Raw genomic sequence first — 24,012 nt, forward strand, 5'->3', positions numbered from 1 at the left:
GGATGCATTAACCATGGACACTCAATCACCTATCGAGTAATCGATGCTCTTGATCATATGTTTTAATGAAATTGCGCGCAATGAATTTAGTTACATAACATGAATGTGTGATATTGCATTTGTTGTATGGTGGAAGTGGTGGATGGGATTTTGGTACGTACGTCAACATGCACTAGTGGTTCCGGTTATTTGGCTCTAGTGACATAGTTGATGGGACTTGTATGGACATGCACTAGTGGATCCGGTTAATTGGCTCTAGTAGCATGGTATGAAATATTTGTGAGAGCATGTGCTAGTGGTTCCGGATAGTTGGATCTAGCAGCATGGCTCGGTTATATATACAGATTGCATTTGTTTGATGACATGGCATGTTGTTGCATTGCGTTACATCTTTGAAATATTCCGGCCTTATTCATTATTTTATTTCCTATTCTATATCCCTATTGGGCCTCCTACTCACTATTTTATTTTTTCTCTCTCCTCAGGTGATATAGGTACTAGCACTAGTGCTCCGACTACGGATCAGCGGGGAGGCGCGTGATGTGGATGGCCTGGACTCGTGTTGGTGTGATGGTTTGTTTTTGTGTGGTGATTATGTTGTGGTGTTTAATTGGTCTTTTGTTTAGTTATGTATTGTGATACATTTGAGGATGTATGGTGATTGATGATTTGGGATGATTTTGGCCTGAGGCCTTGGTATGTATATGCGTATGGGATTGATGATGGATATGGCCGGAGGCCCTGGTTGATTGGTTTTGTAGTATTGGAATTTGTTGGTTAAATTGCTATATTTGATGTAGGGGGCATTCTCCGATATGCGGGAAAATGTTGTCGGATTTTTGTTTAAATTTATTGGGTTTAATTGTGAGTTAATGGTATTTGAGTTCTTGTTTTAATTGGCGGCACGTGGGTGCACATAGGTGTTGTTTATAAGTCACGTTCCTACGACGGGGCGTGACAAGTTGGTTTCGGTGCCAGGTTGGCTCTATGTAGGACCTAAGAGTTGGGTCCAGCGTGGGTATTTTTATGTGTTTGATGTGTGAATGTTGTGTATGGTACGTCCAGGCCACGTCACAACCTTCGCTAATCTGGTATGTATTATAATCCTGTTAATCCTCGTATGTTATGATGATATTGAACGTTGGTTATTTATGTTGTGGTTGTAGATGGATACACGTAGGAGTGTTCGTTTCCTCGAGTCCCTGGATCAGGGGCGTGGACAAGGGGGTTTTAGGACCCGTGGTGGTAGACAAGGTAGAGGCCGAGGTCAAGGAGCTAGGCGGGGACACGGTGAACAAAATATACCCGTTCCTGCGATAGTTCCTGAATTACCTACGTGGAGTAGGGTGCAATAGAGGGGACGGTGCATTGCCGTGAGGAATTCTGAGGGGGCAGAGAATCCTACAGTGAATGTGGCAGGTGGAGAGGGAGTGGATCCTGAGGCCACACCTACTTGGGCACAAACTTTATCAACTACTCAGATGGCTTCATTGTTTGAGGCTCAAGTGCAAGTGTTGAAAGAGATGTCAGAGATGATAAAGAACGTTACTAAGATAGTTCAAGCACGAACTGGAATGGATATTCACGGTGGGGTGGAGGGTCAGATCTTGGGGGAGGCTGATAGAATTCAACGACAGATAAGTGAGGTGGATCGACTTCGTAAATTGGGAGCCTCCTAAATTTTATGGTGATACAGATGTGGCAAAAGCTCATACTTGGATTCGAGAGATGACTAGACGTCTGGACACCTTAGGCATTCTAGATGAGAGACGGGGAATGGTAGCCTCGTACTTCCTAAAAGACAAGGCTTATGATTGGTGGTATGCTCTGGGACAGAGGAAGGAACAAATTACTTGGGTTTCCTTTGAGAGATTATTTCTACAGCATTTTGTGCCAAACTCCTACCGCACGAAGAAGGTGAAGGAGGTCTTGACTTTGGTACAGATACCGGATATGTCAGTGGTAGACTATAGTTATAGGTTTGAGGAGTTGTATGAGTTTGGGAAGATGTATGCCCCGGATGAGGAGAACAAGGCAGAGAGATTCATGCAGGGTGTGATACCGAATATTGGTGCTCCACTAGCAAATATGAGGATTGTTTGTTAGAGATTTTTCAAAATTATTTTGATTTTTGTTCTAATAAGACATGACTTTTTAACATACACTTTCATTTTAAAAGACATGTTTTAATTGGTTTGGAGGCAACTCTTCATATTGTAAAGATATGTCCCTTTATGGTGTCTTAAAAGAAGAGTCACCATTGTAAAGACATAATCATTCATTGTAAGAACATGATTATTCATTGTAAAGGCATGTCCTATGTGAAGAGTCACCACAAACTTCATTGTAAAGGCATGTCCTATGTGAAGAGTCACCACAAACTCTATAAATAGAGTTATTTTCCAACCATTTGATGATCTAATTTTTCTATCAACTTTCTCCCATTCTCTCTTCATAAAGTTTTCTATTGTTTTTCTATTGTTGTAGAAATAGAAAGGCAAGTATCTTTCTTTCTCTTGATTATTCTCAAAGTACTATGACCTTCTACGGCCATTGCACCAAGAAGAAGGTGGTCCATAGACCAAGCTTCATTGTATCCTGGAGGCGGATTTGCTGTAACCTAGTGCAACCATTTGGTGGGGGAAAATATTGTCTTAAGGAAAGTGACTACGCGCCTTGAAGCACCAGTTTTGTACAAGTTTGGTTGCAATCACCGCCAATCCTATCACAAGTCTCCAACATTGTTAACTATGATGAGATGAGAGAGGAAGCTCTGAAGCAGGAGCAGGTTAACAAAGATTCAAAGAAGTATTGGGATACTTATGGCGATCGATCCTTGAGTGGTGGTACTAGAGGGGCTTTTATAGGACAGAGGCAGGGGTGGTCTAGTCAGAAGAGGCAGATGACAGACAATCAGACTTCATAGAACCGATCAGGACAAAGTAGTGGACGGCAGCGGTCCTAGGAGGTAGAGGATCGCAATAAGGACCGAGAGTTTGTTGTCGACGTGGACAGACGAGTCATGTTAGGAACCAGTGCACTACTTTTGGGACTTAATGTTTTGAGTGTGGCAAGATAGGCTATATGCGGGCAGATTGTCCTCAAGAGGAGAGACACACACAGAGATATGGGGTTTCATTGGCAGCCTCAGCACCTACTATCCCTAGTGTACCGTTGGTTTCCTCAGGTGCCTCTACTGGAAGAGGACGATCACAAACCAGGACAGAACAGCAACAGTCACAGATTCAGCCTACATTGACTCAGGGGAGAGTATTTGCCTTAGGGCACTAGACAGAGCCTGAGCATCCGAACCTTGTTGGAGGTATTTTCTTGTCTCAAACTGTTTGGTGAGAGTATTGTTTGACTTTGGTGCAACAACATCTTTTATTTCTACATCATTGGAAAAGTCACTAGAGTTAGATGTGTCCCCGATAAAGCATATGTTTGCAGTGACTTCTCCGTTTGGGTACACCACTTCACTAGAAGGGTGGGCGGAATGAATTGTGTATAGGTTTGGTGAGATAGAATTGATGGCGGATCTATATGTCATAGATTTTAAGGACTTTAATGTGATTTTGGGTGTGGATTGGTTGACAAAGCATAGGGCTATGATTGATTTCTAGATGCGAAGGGTCACTCTGAATGTACCTGGAGGTAGAGTGATCCAACTGCAAGGATCCAAGGGAGTGTCATGCTCACACTTCCTGGAAAATCATGCATATGCTGATTGTCTTGTAGCAAGCTTGACCACTTCAGCACCGAGTGGCGATGTGGCAAAGCCGATATCGGTGGTTGAGGAATTTATGGATGTATTTCCAAAGGACTTGCCGGGGATACCACTAAGGAGAGATATAAAGTTTACTATTGAGTTGGTTTTGGATACCAAACCAATTTCTATTGCTCCTTACCGAACGAAAATGTTAAATGGCCCAACTTTTTTTAACCCAAGTTGTTCCAAGTCTAGGTGGCAGTGCCACATAATCATGCTGACATGAAATATTTGCTGACATGGGCAATTTTTTTTGAAAATCAAATTTTCCCCTTCTTTCTCCATTCTCTTTTGTTTAAAATTTGAAAATCAAACATTCCCTCTTTTATTTCCCACTTTCATTTTCTCCCACACTTCCATTATTTCATCACGTCTCATTTAACCACAAATATACAAGTAAATCATTCATATTCACGAATTACGTTGGAAAGAATAGTATTACATTGTTTTTTTTGTTGTTAAGAAACGCAATTACATTGTTTATTTGTATACAGACATGCAGTTACATTATTTTTTTCACACAAACCTACGATTTCATTGTTTGCAAAACAAGGTAATTTCCACAATGGACAAATATAAGCTGCAGAAAAAAAATAGTCCACAAACCAGACAAGAATAACGAGATAAATACATCATTTTAAAAGCATAATCATTCAAATGGTTGTAAACACATTGTTAAATTGTTTTCAAAACAGTGTAACTTCCAAATATGCAAAAAAAAGGAGAACAAAATTACATTGTTGTTGGAGGTGGCTAGGAATTTTGCCGGAGGTGGCCAGAGATGTTGTTGGAGGTGGCTAAATGCTCGGATCGACAAATTACATTGTTTTTGAAACAATGCAATTTGCTCGGGTCGCCAGAATCCGATAGCTATTTGGTCGGAAAATGGATGGGTAAGGTGTGTATCGACGCCTGAAGTCCAAATATGAGGTAGGTTGTCGGAGACGTCGGTTGTCGGAGACGTCGCAAGAGGTGGCCGAATCGACGTGATTTGTGCTATGGTGATCTCATCCTTTGGGAGCTTTTTTCCAACGATACAAGTGACGGTGGGTGGCATGGAGTGTCCGAAAATGATGGTGGTGGTCGTGTGCTTCCATTCGGTGGGTCGGAGGCTCTGATCGGTGGCTGGACGGAAGAGCTACAGTGGTAGTGGTGGTGGTGGTGTTTCGTGAGAGTGGGAGGGAGAGAAAGGAGAGAGAAAGAGAGGAAAGAGAGAAGAAAGAGAGAGAATGTGAGTGATTATTTAGAGACAAAAGAGTGATGTGGCTGCTGATGTGGAATGCCATGTAGGATTGGAAGAATTTGGGATAAAATTTGTTGGGTCATTTAGCACTACCGCTTACCGAATGGCACCGGCAGAGTTAAGGAAATTGGAGACTCAGTTAAAGGATTTGGAGTCAAAGGGGTTTATTCGACCAAGTGTCTCTTCGTGGGGTGTTCCGGTGTTGTTTGTGAAGAAGAAAGAGGGAACTTTGAGAATGTGTATTGATTACCGACAACTCAATCGGGTTATTGTGAAGAATAAATACCCACTGTCGAGAATCAATGATTTGTTAGATCAATTGCGGGGTGCGAGACACTTTTCTAAGATTGACTTGAGATCCGATTACCATCAGTTGAGGATTAGGGAGTCGGATGTGCAGAAGATGGCTTTTTGAACACAGTATAGGCATTATGAGTTCCTTGTTATGCCTTTTGGACTTACTAATGCACCTGCTGTGTTTATGGATTTAATACAGCGTGTACTCCGACCATTCTTGGACCATTTTGTGGTCGTATTCATTGATGATATATTGGTGTATTCATCCACGATCGAGGAGCATGAGTTACATTTATAGGTGGTGTTGCAAACGCTATAGGAGCATGAGTTGTATGCAAAACTGAGCAAGTGTGAATTTTGGGTGATGAAGGTGAAGCTCCTTGGACATGTTATCACACAGGAGGGCATTGCGGTGGATATGTCCAAAGTGGAGTCCCTGTTGAAGTGGGAAAGACCGACAAATATTACCAAGATTTGGAGTTTTCTTGGATTGGCAGGATACTATCGACGATTCATTGTGACTTTTCACGTAATGCTGCACCAATGACACAGCTTACGCGGAAAGAAACACCGTTTGTATGGTCCAAGGAGTGTGAGAAGGCATTTAAAGAGTTGAAGCGGAGACTTACATCTCCACCAATATTAGTTGTTCCGAAGAGGAATGTGGGATACCAAATTTACTCTGATGCTTCTAAAGTAGGCTTGGGAGGTGTTTTAATGCAACGGGAGAGGGTGGTGGAGTATGGGTCACGGTTGTTGAAGCAGCATGAACTAAATTATCCAATTCATGACTTAGAGTTGGCGACGGTGGTGTTTGCATTTAAGCAGTGGAGATATTACTTGTATGGAGAGAGGTTTGAGGTGTTCTTTGATCACAAGAGCCTCAAATATCTCTTCACACAAAAGGAGTTGAATCAGAGACAGCGAAGGTGGATGAAATATCTAGAGGATTATAATTTTTCATTGAATTATCACCCGAGAATGGCGAATGTGGTGGCCAATGCTTTGAGTAGAAAGACTACTATTGCAGCAATTTCTATGCGGGAGTGGGAGTTTGTGGAGTTGATTAATTCATTTGGGTTGGAATTGCAAGAGCAAGAGGAGAGGTTGTATTTGGGATGTGTTTTTGTTCGGCCGGCATTGATTCTAAAGGTGTTAGATGCACAAATTGGGGATGCAATGTTTGATATGATTGAGGAGGAGTCCAGATGGATTAGAGGCGGAGATGGTGGTGTGAGATTTGAGGGTAGATTGGTGGTGCCAAATGATGAAGATTTACGTGAAAAAATTCTATCGGAGGCACACCATTACCAGTTTGCCATGCATCCGGGGGGTAATAAGATGTATCAGGATTTGGTGGCGTGGAATGAAAGTTGACGTTGGTAAATATGTTGCTAAGTGCCTCACATGTCAACAAGTGAAGGCGAAACACCAAAGGCTAACGGGGTTGTTACAACCGCTCCCAGTTGCTCAATGGAAATGGGAGAATATCACAATGGATTTTGTGACAGAACTACCATTGACACCGAAGAGGAAGGACACCCTTTGGGTGATTGTGGATCAGTTGACGAAGTCGACACATTTTCTTCCAATTAACAAGATCGACTCACTTGAATCATTGAGTAGATTTCATTTTTGGGAGAGTTTGCAAGAAGCGTTAGGTACCAAGTTGACTATATCTACTTTGTTTCATCCGGAGATCGATGGACAAAGTGAGAGAACGATCCAAATACTTGAAGATATGTTACGGGCGTGTGTTATGGATTTTGGTAGGAGTTGGGAGGATTATTTACATTTGGCCGAGTTTGTTTACAACAACTCATACCAAAGTAGTATCGGGATGGCGCCTTTTGAGGCTTTGTATGGAAGGCCGTGTCGATCACCCTTGTGTTGGGCTGAAGTTGGAGAGAAAGCGTTGTCTGGGCCTGAATTTGTGAAGGAGGCCAAACTCAAGGTAGAGGAGTTAAGAAAAGGTTGCTTACGGCCTAAAGCCAACAAAAATCTTATGCAGATAGAAGAAGGATACCATTGGAGTTCTCGGTGGGTGACAAGCTGTTTGTGAAAGTAAGTCCACGAAGAGAAGTACAACGTTTTAACAAACAAGGTAAATTGGCACCGAGATATGTTGGGCCATTTGAAATTTTGGAAAGAGTTGGGGAGGTGGCATATCGTTTGGCTTTGCCACCAAAATTGTCAAATGTGCATAATGTGTTTCATGTGTTGGATTGGGAGGCGTTGACGGTGGAGGATGACGGTACCTATTTTGTGTAACCGGTGAGAATTCTGGATAGGCAAGATAAGGTTACGAGGTCAAGAACAATACCATTGGTGAAAGTTTTGTGGATGCATCATGGAACTGAGGAAGCAACTTGAGAGTTGGAATCTGATAGGTATGATAATACCTATTGTTTTTGGTAGAAATATCCCCCTCTTAAGCTTTCTTTTGATAAATAATGAGTGTATTTATGTGTTGATTTGTATTTTGATAGGTTGATTGCGGTTTGGATGAAAAGCGACGGAAAAAGGGCTGAATTGAAGAAAATGTTCACCGACCTTCGTGTGTTCAAATAGTCATAACTTTCTGTCACGTTATTGGATCCGAGCGCAACAAAAGGCATTGGAAACTAGACATCTCAAGCTTTCCGTAGAATCTAAAATCATGCAAATCGGAGGTCATATGGAGAAGTTATGGTCATTTGAATCATGTGCCTAGGGGTAACGCGCCTAGGCGTGGCGCGCCTAGGCGCACAAATTGTGCACGCCCAGGATCACTCCTACACGCCCAGCCAGAGAGTTGGACTTGAATTTGAAGTTGTGCACGCCTAGGATTGCGCCTAGGCGTGCGCCTAGGCGTGTGCCTAGGCGTGGTGCGCCTAGGCGTGCAAACAACGCGCCTAGGCGCAAAAAGCAATTTTCTGGGGTGTTGTAAGTCGCGATTTGTCCGAGCTGCGAGAATTTTTAGACCTAGAACTGAGTTTCTGGAGAGCGAAACCAGAGGGGGAAGGTGACTCTTGGAGCTAGGAGGAGAGATTCTTCAGCTCAACTTGGATCTACTCAACTAATTGGGTTTATTCATGATTTTCTCATCTCTCCTTTTGTGTTTTTCTCTCATTATGTGTAACTAAATATCTTGTGCCAAGGCTAGGTTGAAGCCTTGGGTTTGATGACTTTGTTTGTGACTTGATTTACATATATATGAGTTTATTTGGGTATAAATCTTGTGTTTCTATGTTTGATTGCAATTTCTTCATGCTTGTGGTGTTTGGCCAACATCTAGGTTTTTTGGATGAAATTGTTTGGAGAATTTGCTTAGACAATAATATGTCAAGTAGATTATGCTTCTTGAAACACTTGATTATGAATGTGTCTCCCTTTAATTAGGTGACAATTTATATGAATCCTAATCTCCATAGAACTTCATGAATTCCTATGCATGTTTAGACCAATAGGATGGCTAGAATGTATTTAGGAATATCCGACCTAGACCAATAAGATGGCTAGTAATCGATTTTAGGGAGATTCGGCTTAAGTGCGCTAAAACCGACTTAGGTACGGATTCGTTATGCCCGAATTAGCAAATATGTGTGTGAATTTGTGTCATTGCAAGTCATTTCCCAAGGGGGATTCCGAAGCCTTGGTGTTCATCTCATATTCGTTAAATCATCTCATTTGCATTAGTTGCATCCTTATTCTAAGAAAATACCAAAAACACTTTGCTCTTTGCTTGTTTTAGTTTAATTACCAAACCAAACAATCTTGAGTTGAACTTTACTTTTGTTTGCATTGTCCATACGTACATACAAATATACATTTGGATTAGATATAACACCGTCCCTGTGGATTCGACCCTTGCTTATCATTGTGCTGTAGTCGCCGACTAGTACACTTGCTAGTAAGGTTAATTTAGACCCAACAGAATCCGAAATGAAGAAAAAGTATCCACATTTATTCGACTCTTTAGGTACGTTTTAAATTTCGAGGACGAAATTTATTTAAGGGGAGAAGGATGTGATAACTCAACCAATGGAAAAAAAAAAAGAAAAAAAAGAGAAAACTTCAAAATTTGGTGGAAGTGTCCGAACACTTTGAATAAGTGTCCGCACACCTAGAGCAACTGTGCAATCTGTCTCAGTTTTTTCACAAAGTGTCCGGACACTCTTTGAGCTGTTCGGACACCTCGAGCAGAGCAGCACTCTGTCTCATTTTCTTCACAAAGTGTCCGGACACCCTTTGGAGCTGTCCGAACACTTATCGGGAAATTGGGTTTTAAAAACACGTTGGACAATTTCTGGGTTCATTTCTCACTTATTTGATAGAAAGATAGCTGAGAGAGAGAGAATCAGAGAAAGAAGAAGGATTTTGGTAGGAATCAAGGAAAATGAGCATGAATTGAAGCCTTAGGACTTTCTAAAGCTTGGATTGCAAGATCTTCACAAGATTGAGGTAAGATTTTCATGGGTTTGAACTAGGGTTTATGGGTTTGGTTTGATTTCGTGAAATTGGAGGTTTTTGGGGTATAGCTTGTTGATTAACCAAAGTTTATGCATATTATTGTTAGGTTTGAGCTTGGTTTGAGATTGGGTGTTGGCTAAGAAGTGATTGAGCAAGGGTTTGACAAATTGGCTATGGTAAGTGCTTTATTGTGAATTCGTGTGTTGAAATTGATATTGTTGGAAGGGAAATGAGTTGTAAATGCTATGAATTAGGTTATTTGAACTTGGAGGATTGGTGGCTAGAGTGGTGATGATGTTTTGCTCAAACGAGGTAGGGATTTTTCTTAATCCTCAATCTCAAAACACTATTGGCTACCCGAATCGTGTTAAATTCATTCGTTTCCACCTTTTTGTTCAAGGGGAAACAAACCTTGGTTTGTGTGTTATTGTGAAACTCAATTTACTATATTGTGTGTTTGATGTTGGATGCATTGACCATGGACACTCGATCACCTATCGAGTAGTCGATGCTCTTGATCATATGTTTTAATGAAATTACACGCAATGAATTTAGTGACATAACATGAATGTGTGATGTTGCATTTGTTGTATGGTGGAAGTGGTGGATGAGATTTTGGTACGTACGTCAACATGCACTACTGGTTCCGGTTATTTGGCTCTAGTGATATGGTTAATGGTACTTGTATGGACATGCACTAGTGGATCCGGTTAATTGGCTCTAGTGGCATGGTATGAAATATTTGTGAGAGCTTGTGCTAGTGGTTCCGGATAATTGGTTCTAGCAACATGGATCGGTTATATGTACTGATTGCATTTGTTTGATGACATGGCATGTTGTTGGATTGTGTTACATCCTTGAAATATTTCAGCCTTATTCATTATTTTATACTCCTATTCGATATCCCTACTGGGCCTCCTGCTCACTGTTTTATTTTTCCCCCTCCTCAGGTGATATAGGTACTAGCGCTTGTGCTCCAACTATGGATCAACGGGAAGGCACGTGATGTGGATGGCCTGGACTCGTGTTGGTGTGATGGTTTTTTTTTGTGTGGTGATTATGTTGTGGTGTTTAATTGATCTTTTGTTTAGTTATGTATTGTGATACATTTGAGGATGTATGGTGATTGATGATTTGGGATGGTTTTGGCTTGAGGCCTCGTTATGTATATGCGTATGGGATTGATGATGGATATGGCTTGATGTCCTAGTTGATTGGTTTTGTGGTATTGGAATTTGTTGGTTAAATTGCTATATTTGATGTAGGGGGCATTCTCCGATATACGGGGAGATGTTGTCGAATTTTTTTTTTAAATTTATTGGGTTTAATTGTGAGTTAATGGTATTTGAGTTCTTGTTTTAATTGGCGGCACGTGGGTGCACACACTTGTTGTCTATAAGTCACGTTCCTGGGACAGGGCGTGACAACTACATTGCCAAGATAAAAATGATAACAAAAATCACCTCAAAAGCCATGGCAATGTCATTAAATTTGGAAGAAAAATGCTTCTTGGATCAGTTTCACAAACAAGCAGTACCGTAGGCAAGGTTTAATTACTAAGACTATGAGAGCGAAGGTTGGTGCTTGATTCAGTCAGTCAATGCATTAGAGTCCTTATGTAGAGTGAAGAATAACTGAGTAATTGAACCTTCTCCCAATTTGAACATGCAAAATGTTAAAGTGACAAGACAATGAATAGAATTATTAGCTCTTTTTTCTCATTGAAAAGACAATGAGAGGTGGTTGTGAAGTTTAACTACAGATCCAGGTCCCTTCATCCAAGGGGACTGGGGAACATTTGTTGTTATGGAACGAATAAGACCGAGGGGACCAGGGGGCATTCGGATTGTGAAAAAGTAAATAAAATGGTATGAATTTTTTTGACCAAAATGATTCCTTCTTTCCGACTTTCTCTCTCCTACTTTACTCTCCTTCTTGTTCTCTCTCCTACTTTCACATTTGAAGAATGTTTCAAAGTGTACGATAAGTCACGTACAGTTGGGACCAACAACCCATATAAAGCTGAGATAAGACTGTATAGATTTTGTTATATATTTTTTGAAAAGAAAAATTGTCTTGTCTAGCACTTTAGTAACACCTGACAACCATGTGGCATCATGGCCGTTGGATTTGCGAGTTGTGTTGATCCCAATCTACACCCACCGTATTAGAAAGTTGGCAATGTAATGTAAGGCTGTGATTGCATCAAAAGTATGGCAACCACTGACATTCAAATATTCACCTTTAAGCTATATTTCTCGTTTGTTTATTTGCTCTGTCAAAATACATTAATTTGTGAATGATTGCTATCTTAAAGTTTGAACTTGTCTTTTCACGGGGGGTTTATCCGTATTATACACATACCACATTTCAATCAATCATTTCAAAAGAGAGTCAACTTTTTTATTCACAAAAATATATCAATATTAATTTTTTTTAGAATATTAATTTATTTATTATTTGAGTTTAAATAGTCTGTTCAACTTAGAGCCACCTAATTAAAACTATTTTTATATGTCAAGTTGTAAACTAAAATACTACTAATTAACATTTTTTTTATAAATATATAAGCCTAGTTCATAAAAATATTACTTAGCAAAAACAATGAACATGCTTGAACACATCTCCTAATAAATTGACTTCAATTTTATTAAAAAGTATGATTTCATTATCTTATGTAAATTTATTTAACCACAATAGCACATGTTACATTACTAATCTTCTACCACAATGGTTTCAAGAGGAAACCTAGAACGAGTATGCTGCATGTATGCATCAAGTTGTTCTATATACGATAAAACTTATGCAGCTGCGCAGTCCTACATAAACACAAACACCTAATCTCGGCTCATTTTTTCAATGCCAACGTTCTCTCTCTCTCCTTACCATCTTCATCATTCTTTCAACAACATCTCTCTCTAAGTTCTCTCTTAAAATACAAGTAACTATTTTTATTATGTTTTGATTGTGCATGTCATATTCTTTCAATAACTATGCATGTTTGTCAATATGTCATCTTCTCGTATTGTGTCGAATGGTCTCACCATCGGATCCCAAGAGCTCTTATGGATATGGCCAATCGACTCCTTGGCAAGATTATACAAAACAGAAGCTGGGAGGTCATATCAACCTCATTCGGTATCTATAAACACCACATTGATACCCAAAATGGTTGACAGAGAAGATAATAATCACTTTGCTACAAATAGTTTGATAGTTCCTCCAATTCAAGAATTTGGTAATGTTATTCTTGAAGATCAAGCATATTGTAAAGACTATTTTAACTCAAATATTTCAATTTTTAGGTATTGTATATAAATATGTATTCGGTAACTTTGGCAGGTCAGAAAAAAAGAAGTTAATACTCAAAACTGCTGCATCTTTGTAAGAGAAGAACAGCAAGACAACTTACCTTGCATTGTTGGGAATCTATACTGTTGATAATAAACCCACAAACAGTAAACGCAAAACGGTAATTATAATTGGCGTCATAAAAGTCATAAGAGAGGAAACAAAAGAAAAATATCCAAAGCATTGCAAATATATTTCAACTCTGCAAGGGATCACAACTTTTATCTTCTCATCTTTTCTTCTCCTTGATTCTCTACTATATATGCTGAAAAACATTACATGATGGCAAGGTACAAAGCTTATGGATTTCAGGTCCAAGCGAGGATCATCTGTGAAAAAAGAATTTTACAAGCCATTAAAAATAATAATTTAATCAATTGCTGAACCTTGTTCTTGCAGACGCTGGCTGGAGCCGATCCCGACAACAGAAACTGCATTGTAAGGCACGTATAACATGCCACCCTGCCTGCTATAATGGCTGTATCCGCTCTCGACGGAGCGCCTGTTGGAGTTGAATCACCTGTTGCTGCTGTTCAGCAGGCAATAAATTTAATTGTTCCGGTGTTAGGTTCATCACCTGCTGCAGTAAGGCCGACTCTACGTCAGTAGGAACCTGCAACTGAGAAAGCAAAACACCAGTAAGATCAAGAGTAGACTTGGCTAACATAGTTAGCCAAGTTGCTTTGGAACTGGCCAGATTATAATATACTTATATACAGTACTAGAAAGGTGTCGAACGCTGCATGTGCCTCTTACTCTCCTTTCATAATGAAAAGTTGGTAATCTGACCACAAGTAAATAAAATGAAAGAATAATGATGCAAAACACAGAATATTGTCACTTTTGCAAAATTTTCATAGGGAAAGAAATTTTTTTTGTAATTCATAGTTCACAACACCAAGAGGCCAATAGAAGCAAGCAGGGTTTTTGGGGAATTGGGGGACGAATCGCACAGAGCTCATTTTCATAGTTTGAAACAAGACACCAAGGTTACCTTAACACAACCCTATTGACATGTTAGAGCTTGGCCTTAGGGTTCAAATCTACTGTACCAAGCGGTGCCTTTGCAAAGTGTGGGGAGGCCAAATGTACTCAGCATTAAGCACATTGTGAATAGGTCTTTCCATGATTTGGCCTTCTATATACAATACTTAAGAACTGGAACTTTTAGAGATTATATGTTGCTCCACGTGGTAGTAGTCAATAAAAAAAATTTTACTAAAAAATAAAAATCAACTTGAATTGTATGGTAATTGTATTTGGACTCCATAAATATATATATATATGTATGTATATGGTAAGTAATGATTATAATTCTATTCCTATAACATGTGTCTATATCAAAAAATTAATTTCTTATGTAGTATTTATTAAAACTTAAAACTTGTATTTTTGTTGACAATTCACACGAATTGTGAGGATTCCCGCTAATTACAATCAGAAGGCAAAACAAATGGATGCACATACACAAGCATGCTCATGCGCGCGCACACAAAAACAAGTAGCAGCAACTTAGCTGAAGGCTATCCCCACTCCAAATCCATAATGAGTCAAACCTGTACAACTTTACCCCACCCAAAAGAGTCCGTTTTGCTAAATAGAAACAAGGCAGCACGCAGGTTGACTAAGCCTTCCTATTGCCATTCCATAATGAACTGGAGTCCACTACCATAAGAGTACTTGACAAGATAGGAGATTAGAACTTCGTGAAAAGTACATGACTTCAAATTAACACAACTAGCTACTTTAAAACAGGATGGCATGTCTTGAAGGACATGGTTAACCTTAACCTTATAAGTATCACAAATTGACAACACTCCGATGCCAATACCTCCTTGTTATGCATGCATTTCATTTTCCCATTTTTCATGATATTACCTAAATCAAAAGATTATATGAATAATGTCCATGAAATCAGCAGAATTAAGAAACATGATGTTACGAGGATTAACCATTTCCCATTTTGGACAATGCTTGAACAGAGTACTGACTATTATATGCATGGTTGCAATTAAAATTAACATTACCTGAGAAGTCTGTTTTTCAGAATATGGCACATGTTCCGCCTTAACAACTGGATTAGGAGGCACTGAAGCAACTGCTATTGCTTGTGATGGTGCAGATCTGATACCAGTTGGCACATCTAAACTGCCTATAGAGGAAGAGGTGTCCCTGCCATCTCCAAGTTTAATCAATTTTGATGGCTGATTACTAGCTTCTGAGGTATCACGATATATTCTTTTCTGTGTTAACCCCACATGTACATTTGGATATGCCTTGCTTCTACTGCTCCAAGTTGAATCATTGGCAGCGCAAGCAGTTTTATCAGCTCCACTGTTAGTTGAATCTGAAAAGCCTGATTGCAGTGAGGGGCCAGGCTGTTATCATGATGAAGTTAGATACAAAAACACAATTATGTGGACATACATAACTAGAATAAAATAATTTAATTTATAATAAACAATTAGAAATGAAGAAAGTACATCTTGCCAATAATTTGAAACTCAATGTTAATCATCAGTATGATTATCGCTAGAGCAGTGTTGTTAAATGCACGCGTCTCGTGCACTTAAAGCGAGAAACCCTTTCATTGTTCACCAAATATATGAGTAAACCGAATAACCACACTGTTAGATATTTCTAAAAAAAATAAATAGCAGCTACCATTTTTTCAGAAAAAAAACCCTTTCATGCAAGGTGACACTCATTTTACAATGTGAAGAAAGTTAACCAACAGTGAATTTAAAGAAATATACATCATCTAATGAGCGAAAGGAGCATGATTCTCCATACATTCCGAAGTGAGAATGTAGTAACTTCTCTTTGTTATTCTTGTTTCTCCCTCAAGTAACTATTCGACATTAACTGAAAATAAAGTTGCAAAAGCCTCCATAGTCACCAATGCAAGGAGAATACGAACTCCACATTAAACAGATACACTCCTTTTATATACAAGTACTAAGTTTGATACCTGAAAGTCAGTAGCTTTTGACGAGGGAGGATGAATCAAAAGTGAAGACTGTATGGCTGCATTTGAATTCCCCAAATTTGCAGCACCAAGCTGTCCTGAGTGCTGTGGCAAACGAGGTTGCATTTGTTGGTTTAGGGAAGAACTTACTGTCTGAATCCGTGGTCTAACATTTGCATGTGCAGAAGGAACTGATTGAAATGAAGCCTGTTGTACAACATTGATATTGGCATGTTGAGGTTGCCGAAGAGTTTGAGGGGGACCAGAATATTGGTTATGAACCAATAAGGCTTGGGGCATATTGGGTATCATCGCAGATTGCATCATAGATAAAAGGGGGATCATTTCAGGAACACTTTCACCTGTAGGCAGCAGACCCCGCTGCCCCTCTAGAAGTGAGGGATTTGCAGGTTGGATTGGTGCCTGCCGAAGATTTGGCATCTGCAACTTCGCAAATCAAATCAGAGTATAAAAGTAGTGTTTATGTGACAATGCACACTTTTAAAAAACAAATATCATTAATTTTGAGGTAAGGACACTAACCACTTCTGGGGTTGCCATTCCCAACATTATCTGTGCCTGCACATAAAGATGGCGAAATCTTGTAAGATAAAGACCAGTATAAATCTCTCAAGACATACATGATATGTCACAGAGGCAATAAAACACACGAGAATACAATTGGAACTTAGACAGGCTACCATTACTTTAACTTGCACACTGCGGAAAGTGGAAATATGAATCTTTGAAGCTGGATCAGAAAATTCAAAAGGTTATAGACGTAGTTTCAAAGCTTGAGCTAGATGTAGGAAATTTTGAATATTGTTCTTGAAGATTGCAGCAATCGCTAAATGTACTGCTTTGTGAATGGAACAGTTGACTGTAACGTTAAGGTCATAGATAATGATCACAAATGGGTGTACTGAACATATTTAGTAATCTAGGAAACCAAAATGAATTTAAGGAAATTCAAAAATGAAAAGATAATAGAAACACCATTATTGGACAACATATTTTTCTGAATGCAAAATTTATTAAAGCACCCAGAAGGTGCAAGCAAGAAGATTACAGAGAGTCTAAACTAATGGCCTCAAGAAAATTGCTACAAGAGCCAGAGCAACAAAGTTTCAAATAATTAAAACGGACTTCAAGAAATCTATCCATAGAGGTCTCCTAGTTGTTGAAGATTCTGGTGTTCTTTTCTTTCCAAATCAGCCGCGTCAAGATCATACGGATAGAGCGAATGATCCTTCTTTTTGACTTGTTTCTGCAAAGACCACTCTGTGTCATTAGCTCCTTTGCCACTGTACCACTATAAACCCACTTGACACCGATAAGATTCCAGATCCATAAGTGTCTGGATCAACGACAGAGCAGCAAGAGATGATTAATAGACTCTTCAGCAACTTTGCACAGAGCACATCTGTTTGCCAAATCGTAACCTTTCCTTTGTAAATTATCCATCATCACTAGTCAGTATCTCACAAAAGACCACGCTTTTACAGTCAATTATTACTAAAACGAGCATCTCAAGTCCAACACTCATCTTGGCACCACCATCTTCCGTGAGATTGTGTTTGAAAACCTAAAGCTCCCCCAAAAGGAGTCTTCTGTCTGTTGGGAAATCTTGTGCATAGACATATACACGCATGTATGGATATATATATATATATATATATATATAAACGTATACCAGCATATGCATACATACAAATATGCGTGAGCACGCAAACTAATGGAATGTAGTTTTTTTCAACAAAAGGAAATTGATAGATATTTAATGAATGCAGGTTTTAACGAAGGCCCAAAATGCATTAGGGAAAATAAAAATAAAATAATTTCAAGTCGAGGTCTATAGTGACTCATGCATTATTAAATGATATCTCTGAAAAAAGTGTCATGAAATGATGCACCTGCTATGCACAAATAACTCACACATCCAACTCTAATTTCACAAACCATAAGCAATGAATTCTATCAATTTACTAATCAGTAGGACTTGGAAAACAACAGAGGATGGGCAGGAACCATGCTAGTACAAGTGCCGGCTCCATTGATAGCAAATATTTGTTTTTTACGTTGCCTGTGTTTCATCTTGTAGCTTCAACTACCAAACTAAAGGAATGATATGGATGTGAACCGTTAATAAAGATTAGAATATAATACTCTTACACGAAACATTTAAGGAAAAAATGAGTGTATATACAGAAAAATGAATTGTGCAAGCAACACCATATTGCCAAACAAGAATATAAGCAATAAAGACTTTGTCTCTGGGAAAGTTTGAGCTATGAACAAATACCTGAAATAGAGCTTTTGACAACTGCGGTCTTGAGAGCAATAGCTGGCGAGCTTGTTCCTTGTTCTGTGTAGCCATCACCTACAATTAAAACAGACACAAATGACACACTATCGATCACAGAATCCATTCAGTATGCAAATAAATATAACTCTGTATGCATAAGATCAGTCAGATACATCATACATGCCTTCAGGTCAGACATAACTTCATTCAGTTGAACACGTGACATTTTGGCCAGATGAAGAGTTAAGGGATCATTTGCTGGTAGAGACTGACCCTGCATACCACTTTGATTAGATTGACCAGCAGTCTGAGCACCACCTAAAGCTCCGGCCATTGCACTTGCAGCAGTTATAGCTATATGGAGTCCAATTGGTTGATGCTGAAGAGAATCTCCATGGATTCCTAGGCCCCCCAATTGTTTTTGAGCTTTTTTAAAGAAGAAAAAAGAATCATGTTTTATTCACATAAATAATTGAATGAAGACATGTAAGTTAGCAGAACAAAGAAACAAAGAAACCAACCAACATTTGCAGCCAGCCCTGGTCCACCCCGACCCTGCAAGAGAAGTAAACCAATCATTAGTACCTTAAGGTGATGAAACTTGCACCGAATAACTGCAACCCCATTTCAATGGCAAAGCTGAACAACAGTGAAATGACAAGAAAACGGAAAACTTCATGATGCAGCCAACTAAATAATTGCAATATCATATGGACCAACTAAATAATTGCAGAAGCAAAAACAGTGATATTCAGGTTCGCATAACAGAGAAGCAGTATTGTCATTATAGGGTTCTCTTTGGGAGTGGAATCCCTCCAATCAAGCTGAGATTGATGATCAGCCTTAGCCTTTTGTTCTCTGGTGCTCATTGACTCACCCATAACGTCTCAGGTCATCTTGTGATTTAACATATATTTGAGGATTCGCAGGTATTAGGTTTGGTTCACAGTGTTGGCTGTGAGCTGATATCGTCTTGCTTTCACAATCTGCATCCTATTATTCATTTTTGTTTTTACGTTTTCCTGCTGCTTAGCTTATTTTAAGTGCCATTGTTTTGGGGATCGCAATAGCGAACAATCAAGGGTTTAAGAAGCTCTTGCATTTGTGTAACTCACCGAATTGTGACTCCTCCCACGATTTATTTTCTCAATTCGTTAAATAGAAAGGCACATTTTCCCCAATGTGCAATTGACGACATATCAACCCAACATTCAAAATAAGCCAACTTAAAGTCTACAGTGCTCAATACAGCTGACAAAGTTTGCAGCCACTACTAATTATACTCAAAGGGGATTTATTTATTCAAGTCATATTTTATACTAGGATTCATTATAACATAAGGTCATCGTTTCAAAAGGCTAGGGTGAGTGCCACCAAAAAAAGGGTGACACAACTGATTTGCAGCATCAGGGGAAAATAAACCTCCACATCAGCAAACGCTATACAACTTTTCCTAAAATTGGCGAAAACCTCAAGCATGTAGCTGCTAATACCATGCTTTCCTCGCAGATAAATGTCTGTAAAAGACCTACCTGCTGATGGCTTACCTTTATTTGCCCCATGTTTATGTTCTTCTCGTTTAAGACATTAGAATAATATGTTTACAATATAACTCCAAAAGCACTAGAAGCATCGAATAAGTAAAAGTTTTACTTTCACTTTTTTTTTTGGTAAGTAAAAAGTTTTACTTTCACCGTAAAGGATCAAGTGAAAGCCTATGATTTCTAGTGACTAGAGCAAATATAACAATTTAACCTTAACAAGTCCCGAAGGAATCAAACTACAATCTTTTGATAGTCCATCAACAAAACAAGTGAATATTGAAAAGAACATCCCTATTCATCATTCCAACCAACAGAAGCAAAGGCCAATTTTCGTGTCTCAGAGACAGTTTTTTTATGGTGATAAAAACCGGAATATGCACAAGGAATTCAAAAGCTCCAACACAAACTACATAATAAGTCAAGCAAGATAGACAACCATGACAATGATAACTTACTCCGAAAATAGAAAAGCTACAATATCAAAGTAAAATACTTATTCAACCAATCTATGTCACACCATATAAAGTAAGAAGTTGATCACAATAAACACGTACCCAGCTTAAACATTTACCTGCTCTCGGTTCCTGTCAGCACCTTTATCATTTTCTGCAAAATCAACACGTAATTGTCTCCCATTGATCTCGTAACCCTGAAGATTACGACGTGCACTTAGTGCCGTCTCTTCATCTTTATATTCACAGAACCCATAGCCTTTTGGTTTCCCAGTTTCTCTATCTGTAACTAATCTGAAATATTGGGAAAATGTGTTTGAAGCAAAAAAATTAGTCTTATGAAAAGAAGGAACCTCGTCAATACCATATGGATTGTCATAATGAATACAAAGCATATATACAGCAGAATAACTTAGAACTATCGGAAGTTTATACCATGATATAGACTATATGATCACTATTGCCCCAATGCTGAAATGAGAGAGAATTCATTAAATAATGGCTTGATTTTCCAAAATGATGGAGATATTAGTGAAGATGTAGCTAATAGGATTAAAAACGGGTGGATGAAGTGGAGCGCATCCAAGGTCTTATGGGACCGAATGAATCGAATGATTCCTTTAAGATTAAGGGGAAATTCAACTATATGACCCTCGATGATATATGGTTTTGAGTGTTGGACTATTAAGAGACAACATATCCAAAAAATACATGTAGCAGAAATGAGAATGTTTCGTTGGAGGTGTGGCCACATGAGGAAAGATAGGATATGAAATGAGATTATTAGATCTAAGGTAGTAGTAGCACCAATTGAAAATAAGTTGTGAGAAAACAGTTTAAGATGGTATGGGCACGTACAATGTAGAGATAACAGTGCGAAGGTGAGAAGAAAAGAGTGAATTTGTATAGGAGAGAGTAGTATGAAATGAGATTATTAGATCTAAGGTAGTAGTAGCAGCACCAATTGAAAATAAGTTGTGAGAAAATGTTTTAAGATGGTATGGTCGTATGGGCACGTACAATGTAGAGAGAGCAGTGCGAAGGTGAGAAGAATAGAGTGAATTTGTATAGGAGAGAGTAGGACGCGGAGAGTAAAACTTAAAAAGACATGGTTTGAAGTAATAAGAAAAGATATGAAATCAATAGGAGTTGATGTAAGTATGATCCTAAGTAAAAACGAATAGCGGAGGCGAATATATGTAATGAATTCCCTTTGATTTTTCTCATATACTCGTGTAACCTATGTAGCACGGACACTCTGTTTTGGTCAGAGTGTCGGTGTCCGACACGTGTTGGACACCGACACGTCCCGACACGCTCAAAATACGTCTGGGACACGTGAATATGAGTATCCGATTTTTTTTTTTTTTTAATATTGGACACGTTTTCGACACGTTGAGGACACGTTGGGGACACTTTTTGTCTTTTATTTTTAATTTACTGAATTATTTTTTAATTTGTTATAAGATATTTGATTTTTTGAACTATCTTAATTGAACTATATTATGTTTTAATGTATTGTTGTTTTGGACCATATTTATTGAAATGAAATATATGTATATATATAAAAAATATAAAAAAAATTAATCAACGTGTCCCCAACGTGTCCGTATCCTACTTTTTGGAAAAATCACATGTCCGCGTGTCCGTGTCGTGTCGTGTCGTGTCGCGTGTCCGTGTCCGTGTCCGTGCTACATAGCGTGTAACCGACCCAAAATTTTTGGGATCAAGGGTCGGATGATGATGATGATCATAGCCAAATTTTTGGTTCCATGCATCTTAAAAGTTGTACAGTGTGAGTTGTTCCTGTTGCTTTTCCAGATTACATCTTGTTTCCTTACCTAACAATGGGTGACTTCATCCCAAATTGCACATGCACCATAGCAATCTACAGTAGCAATTCTAAAGATTTGATTAGACAAAGCACTTAGTCGACAAAAAAGCACCGTATTTTTTACTTTCCAATGACAACTCATCAAGCCTCTCCGTTTTTTTAGCACCCATACTGGTATATCGTCTAAGTGTGAGGAACATGTAAATATGGCTTAAGTTGCCAAAGTTATCTAATTCTCTTCAAGCATGGTGTGATGATAACCACCGTGCACACCAACTTTCGGGCCACCTCCTTCTAGGAGAATGTAGGAGAATGCCGAGCTAATAAAGAGGTTGGGACATTTAAGAACCTCCACTTTATAATGGGAGGATATTATTACAATATTTTCCATTCTCTCATTCTCAATTGTCTATCATAGGGTGCATTTATAACAAATTACTTGCATCACATCACACCATTGATACTTTATAAATTTCTCCGCAATTACTCGGCCACCGAACTTAACCATGAAGTTGTAGTCGCAATCCTAGACATCTAATTCTAGAATTTGTAACAGATAGAAGCATGTCATTCAAGTACTGACCTGAATGACACAACAGGACCAACCTCCCTGCAGATTTCCATGAGTTGCTCCTCAGTTGCATCATACGGAATATTACCAACTGCACCCAGTGTCACAGAGAAAACAATACAAAGGAACAGAAATCAAAAAATATTCCATTACCCATCACCCAAAAAAGGCGTACATAAACATCAAGAAAGCAGAAATCTTGACAGGAAGTGATGATTCAATTCACCGTCGCAAAATTCCAGAAAGTTTGGGCTTTGAGGGATTACCAAAGACGCAGCGGTGCTGAGAGGACGCCATGAATCAACAAAATAAGGATAAGAAGAAGGTGAAGCACTGCCTCATCTTCTTCCTTCCCCTCATAGTTCTTGCTTGTTCTCCTGCTACAGAAACCGCGCCGTTTTAGATCACAAGCGTTAATCTTTCTGTCTATAAACCAAGATGTAGAATTCGTTCCAGTAACTGCAGATACTGTGAATTCAATTCACGACTGAATTTGTATTGCAAGTGTTGTGAGTTTTCGAGTCTGCATACGCACGAAGAGACGGAACTAGCGCTAGCCGCCCACCTGCGTCACCCCCTGCTCGCTACTAGAGACTCCCAACTTGAAGACTCTGAGTGAGCGTGGCCTTTTTATTTATTTATTTATTTATTTTCATAAAATCAACTATCGGTTAATGATTTTGTTTACCTTAAATTAAGTTAGGATGAAAGGGAAATTAAAAGGAAACATTATTATGGCAGATTTTTTTTCCCCATTTTTTAACAAGTACGTTTGTTTTCTTTATTGAGGTTGGGGAGTGATTTTGGCTCGGATTAAATAATTGTTCATGCCTAAACACTTTGATATGTGGGGTTGAAGATAGAGAAAAACCCAAAAATTCTATTTGTTTCTCAAAGAGAAATAAATATGATTTTACAGGTATTTTTCAGAAACATAAACCTATCAAATTTCTATGTAAAATATTGAACTTGTCTAATTTTCAGAGCTTTTTTTATTTTATTTTGCATTTCTATAGCATTTTATTGGACATATAACGCTCGGTTTCAATTATTTAAATATATAGCATCCCATTTGTTTTTAGCGAAGCCACTATTGATAACAGCAGCGGCATATCAAATAGTAACAGCGACAACATTTGTCTTTAGTAATGTCGTTGTTCATACATGCGACATTGCAAGATCCAATACAATGTCGCATCAATTGTATTATAAACCAATTAGTATCG

The 24,012-nt window shown here is 38.7% G+C and overlaps 1 protein-coding gene across 2 annotated transcripts; it reads right to left on the minus strand.

The window, feature by feature from the left end:
• Positions 1-13,284: 13,284 nt before the first annotated feature.
• On the minus strand, positions 13,285-23,395 carry LOC119997405 (cleavage stimulating factor 64). Of its 2 annotated transcripts, none has more exons than XM_038844398.1 (10): positions 23,053-23,395; positions 22,799-22,877; positions 20,501-20,675; positions 18,907-18,940; positions 18,570-18,811; positions 18,383-18,460; positions 16,624-16,659; positions 16,084-16,521; positions 15,140-15,490; positions 13,285-13,731 (listed from the first exon to the last, which is right to left on the minus strand). In XM_038844398.1, the coding sequence occupies exons 1-10, from the start codon at positions 23,081-23,083 to the stop codon at positions 13,582-13,584; spliced, it is 1,614 nt and encodes a 537-aa protein (XP_038700326.1). In that variant the 5' UTR covers positions 23,084-23,395; the 3' UTR covers positions 13,285-13,581. The 2 variants fall into 2 exon arrangements, with proteins under 2 accessions (XP_038700326.1, XP_038700325.1); XM_038844397.1 differs by having other exon boundaries at positions 16,084-16,527.
• Between the last annotated feature and the right edge of the window lie 617 nt (positions 23,396-24,012).

The sequence above is a fragment of the Tripterygium wilfordii genome, chromosome 4, assembly GCF_013401445.1.
Source record: "Tripterygium wilfordii isolate XIE 37 chromosome 4, ASM1340144v1, whole genome shotgun sequence".
Taxonomy (NCBI): Eukaryota; Viridiplantae; Streptophyta; class Magnoliopsida; order Celastrales; family Celastraceae; genus Tripterygium; species Tripterygium wilfordii.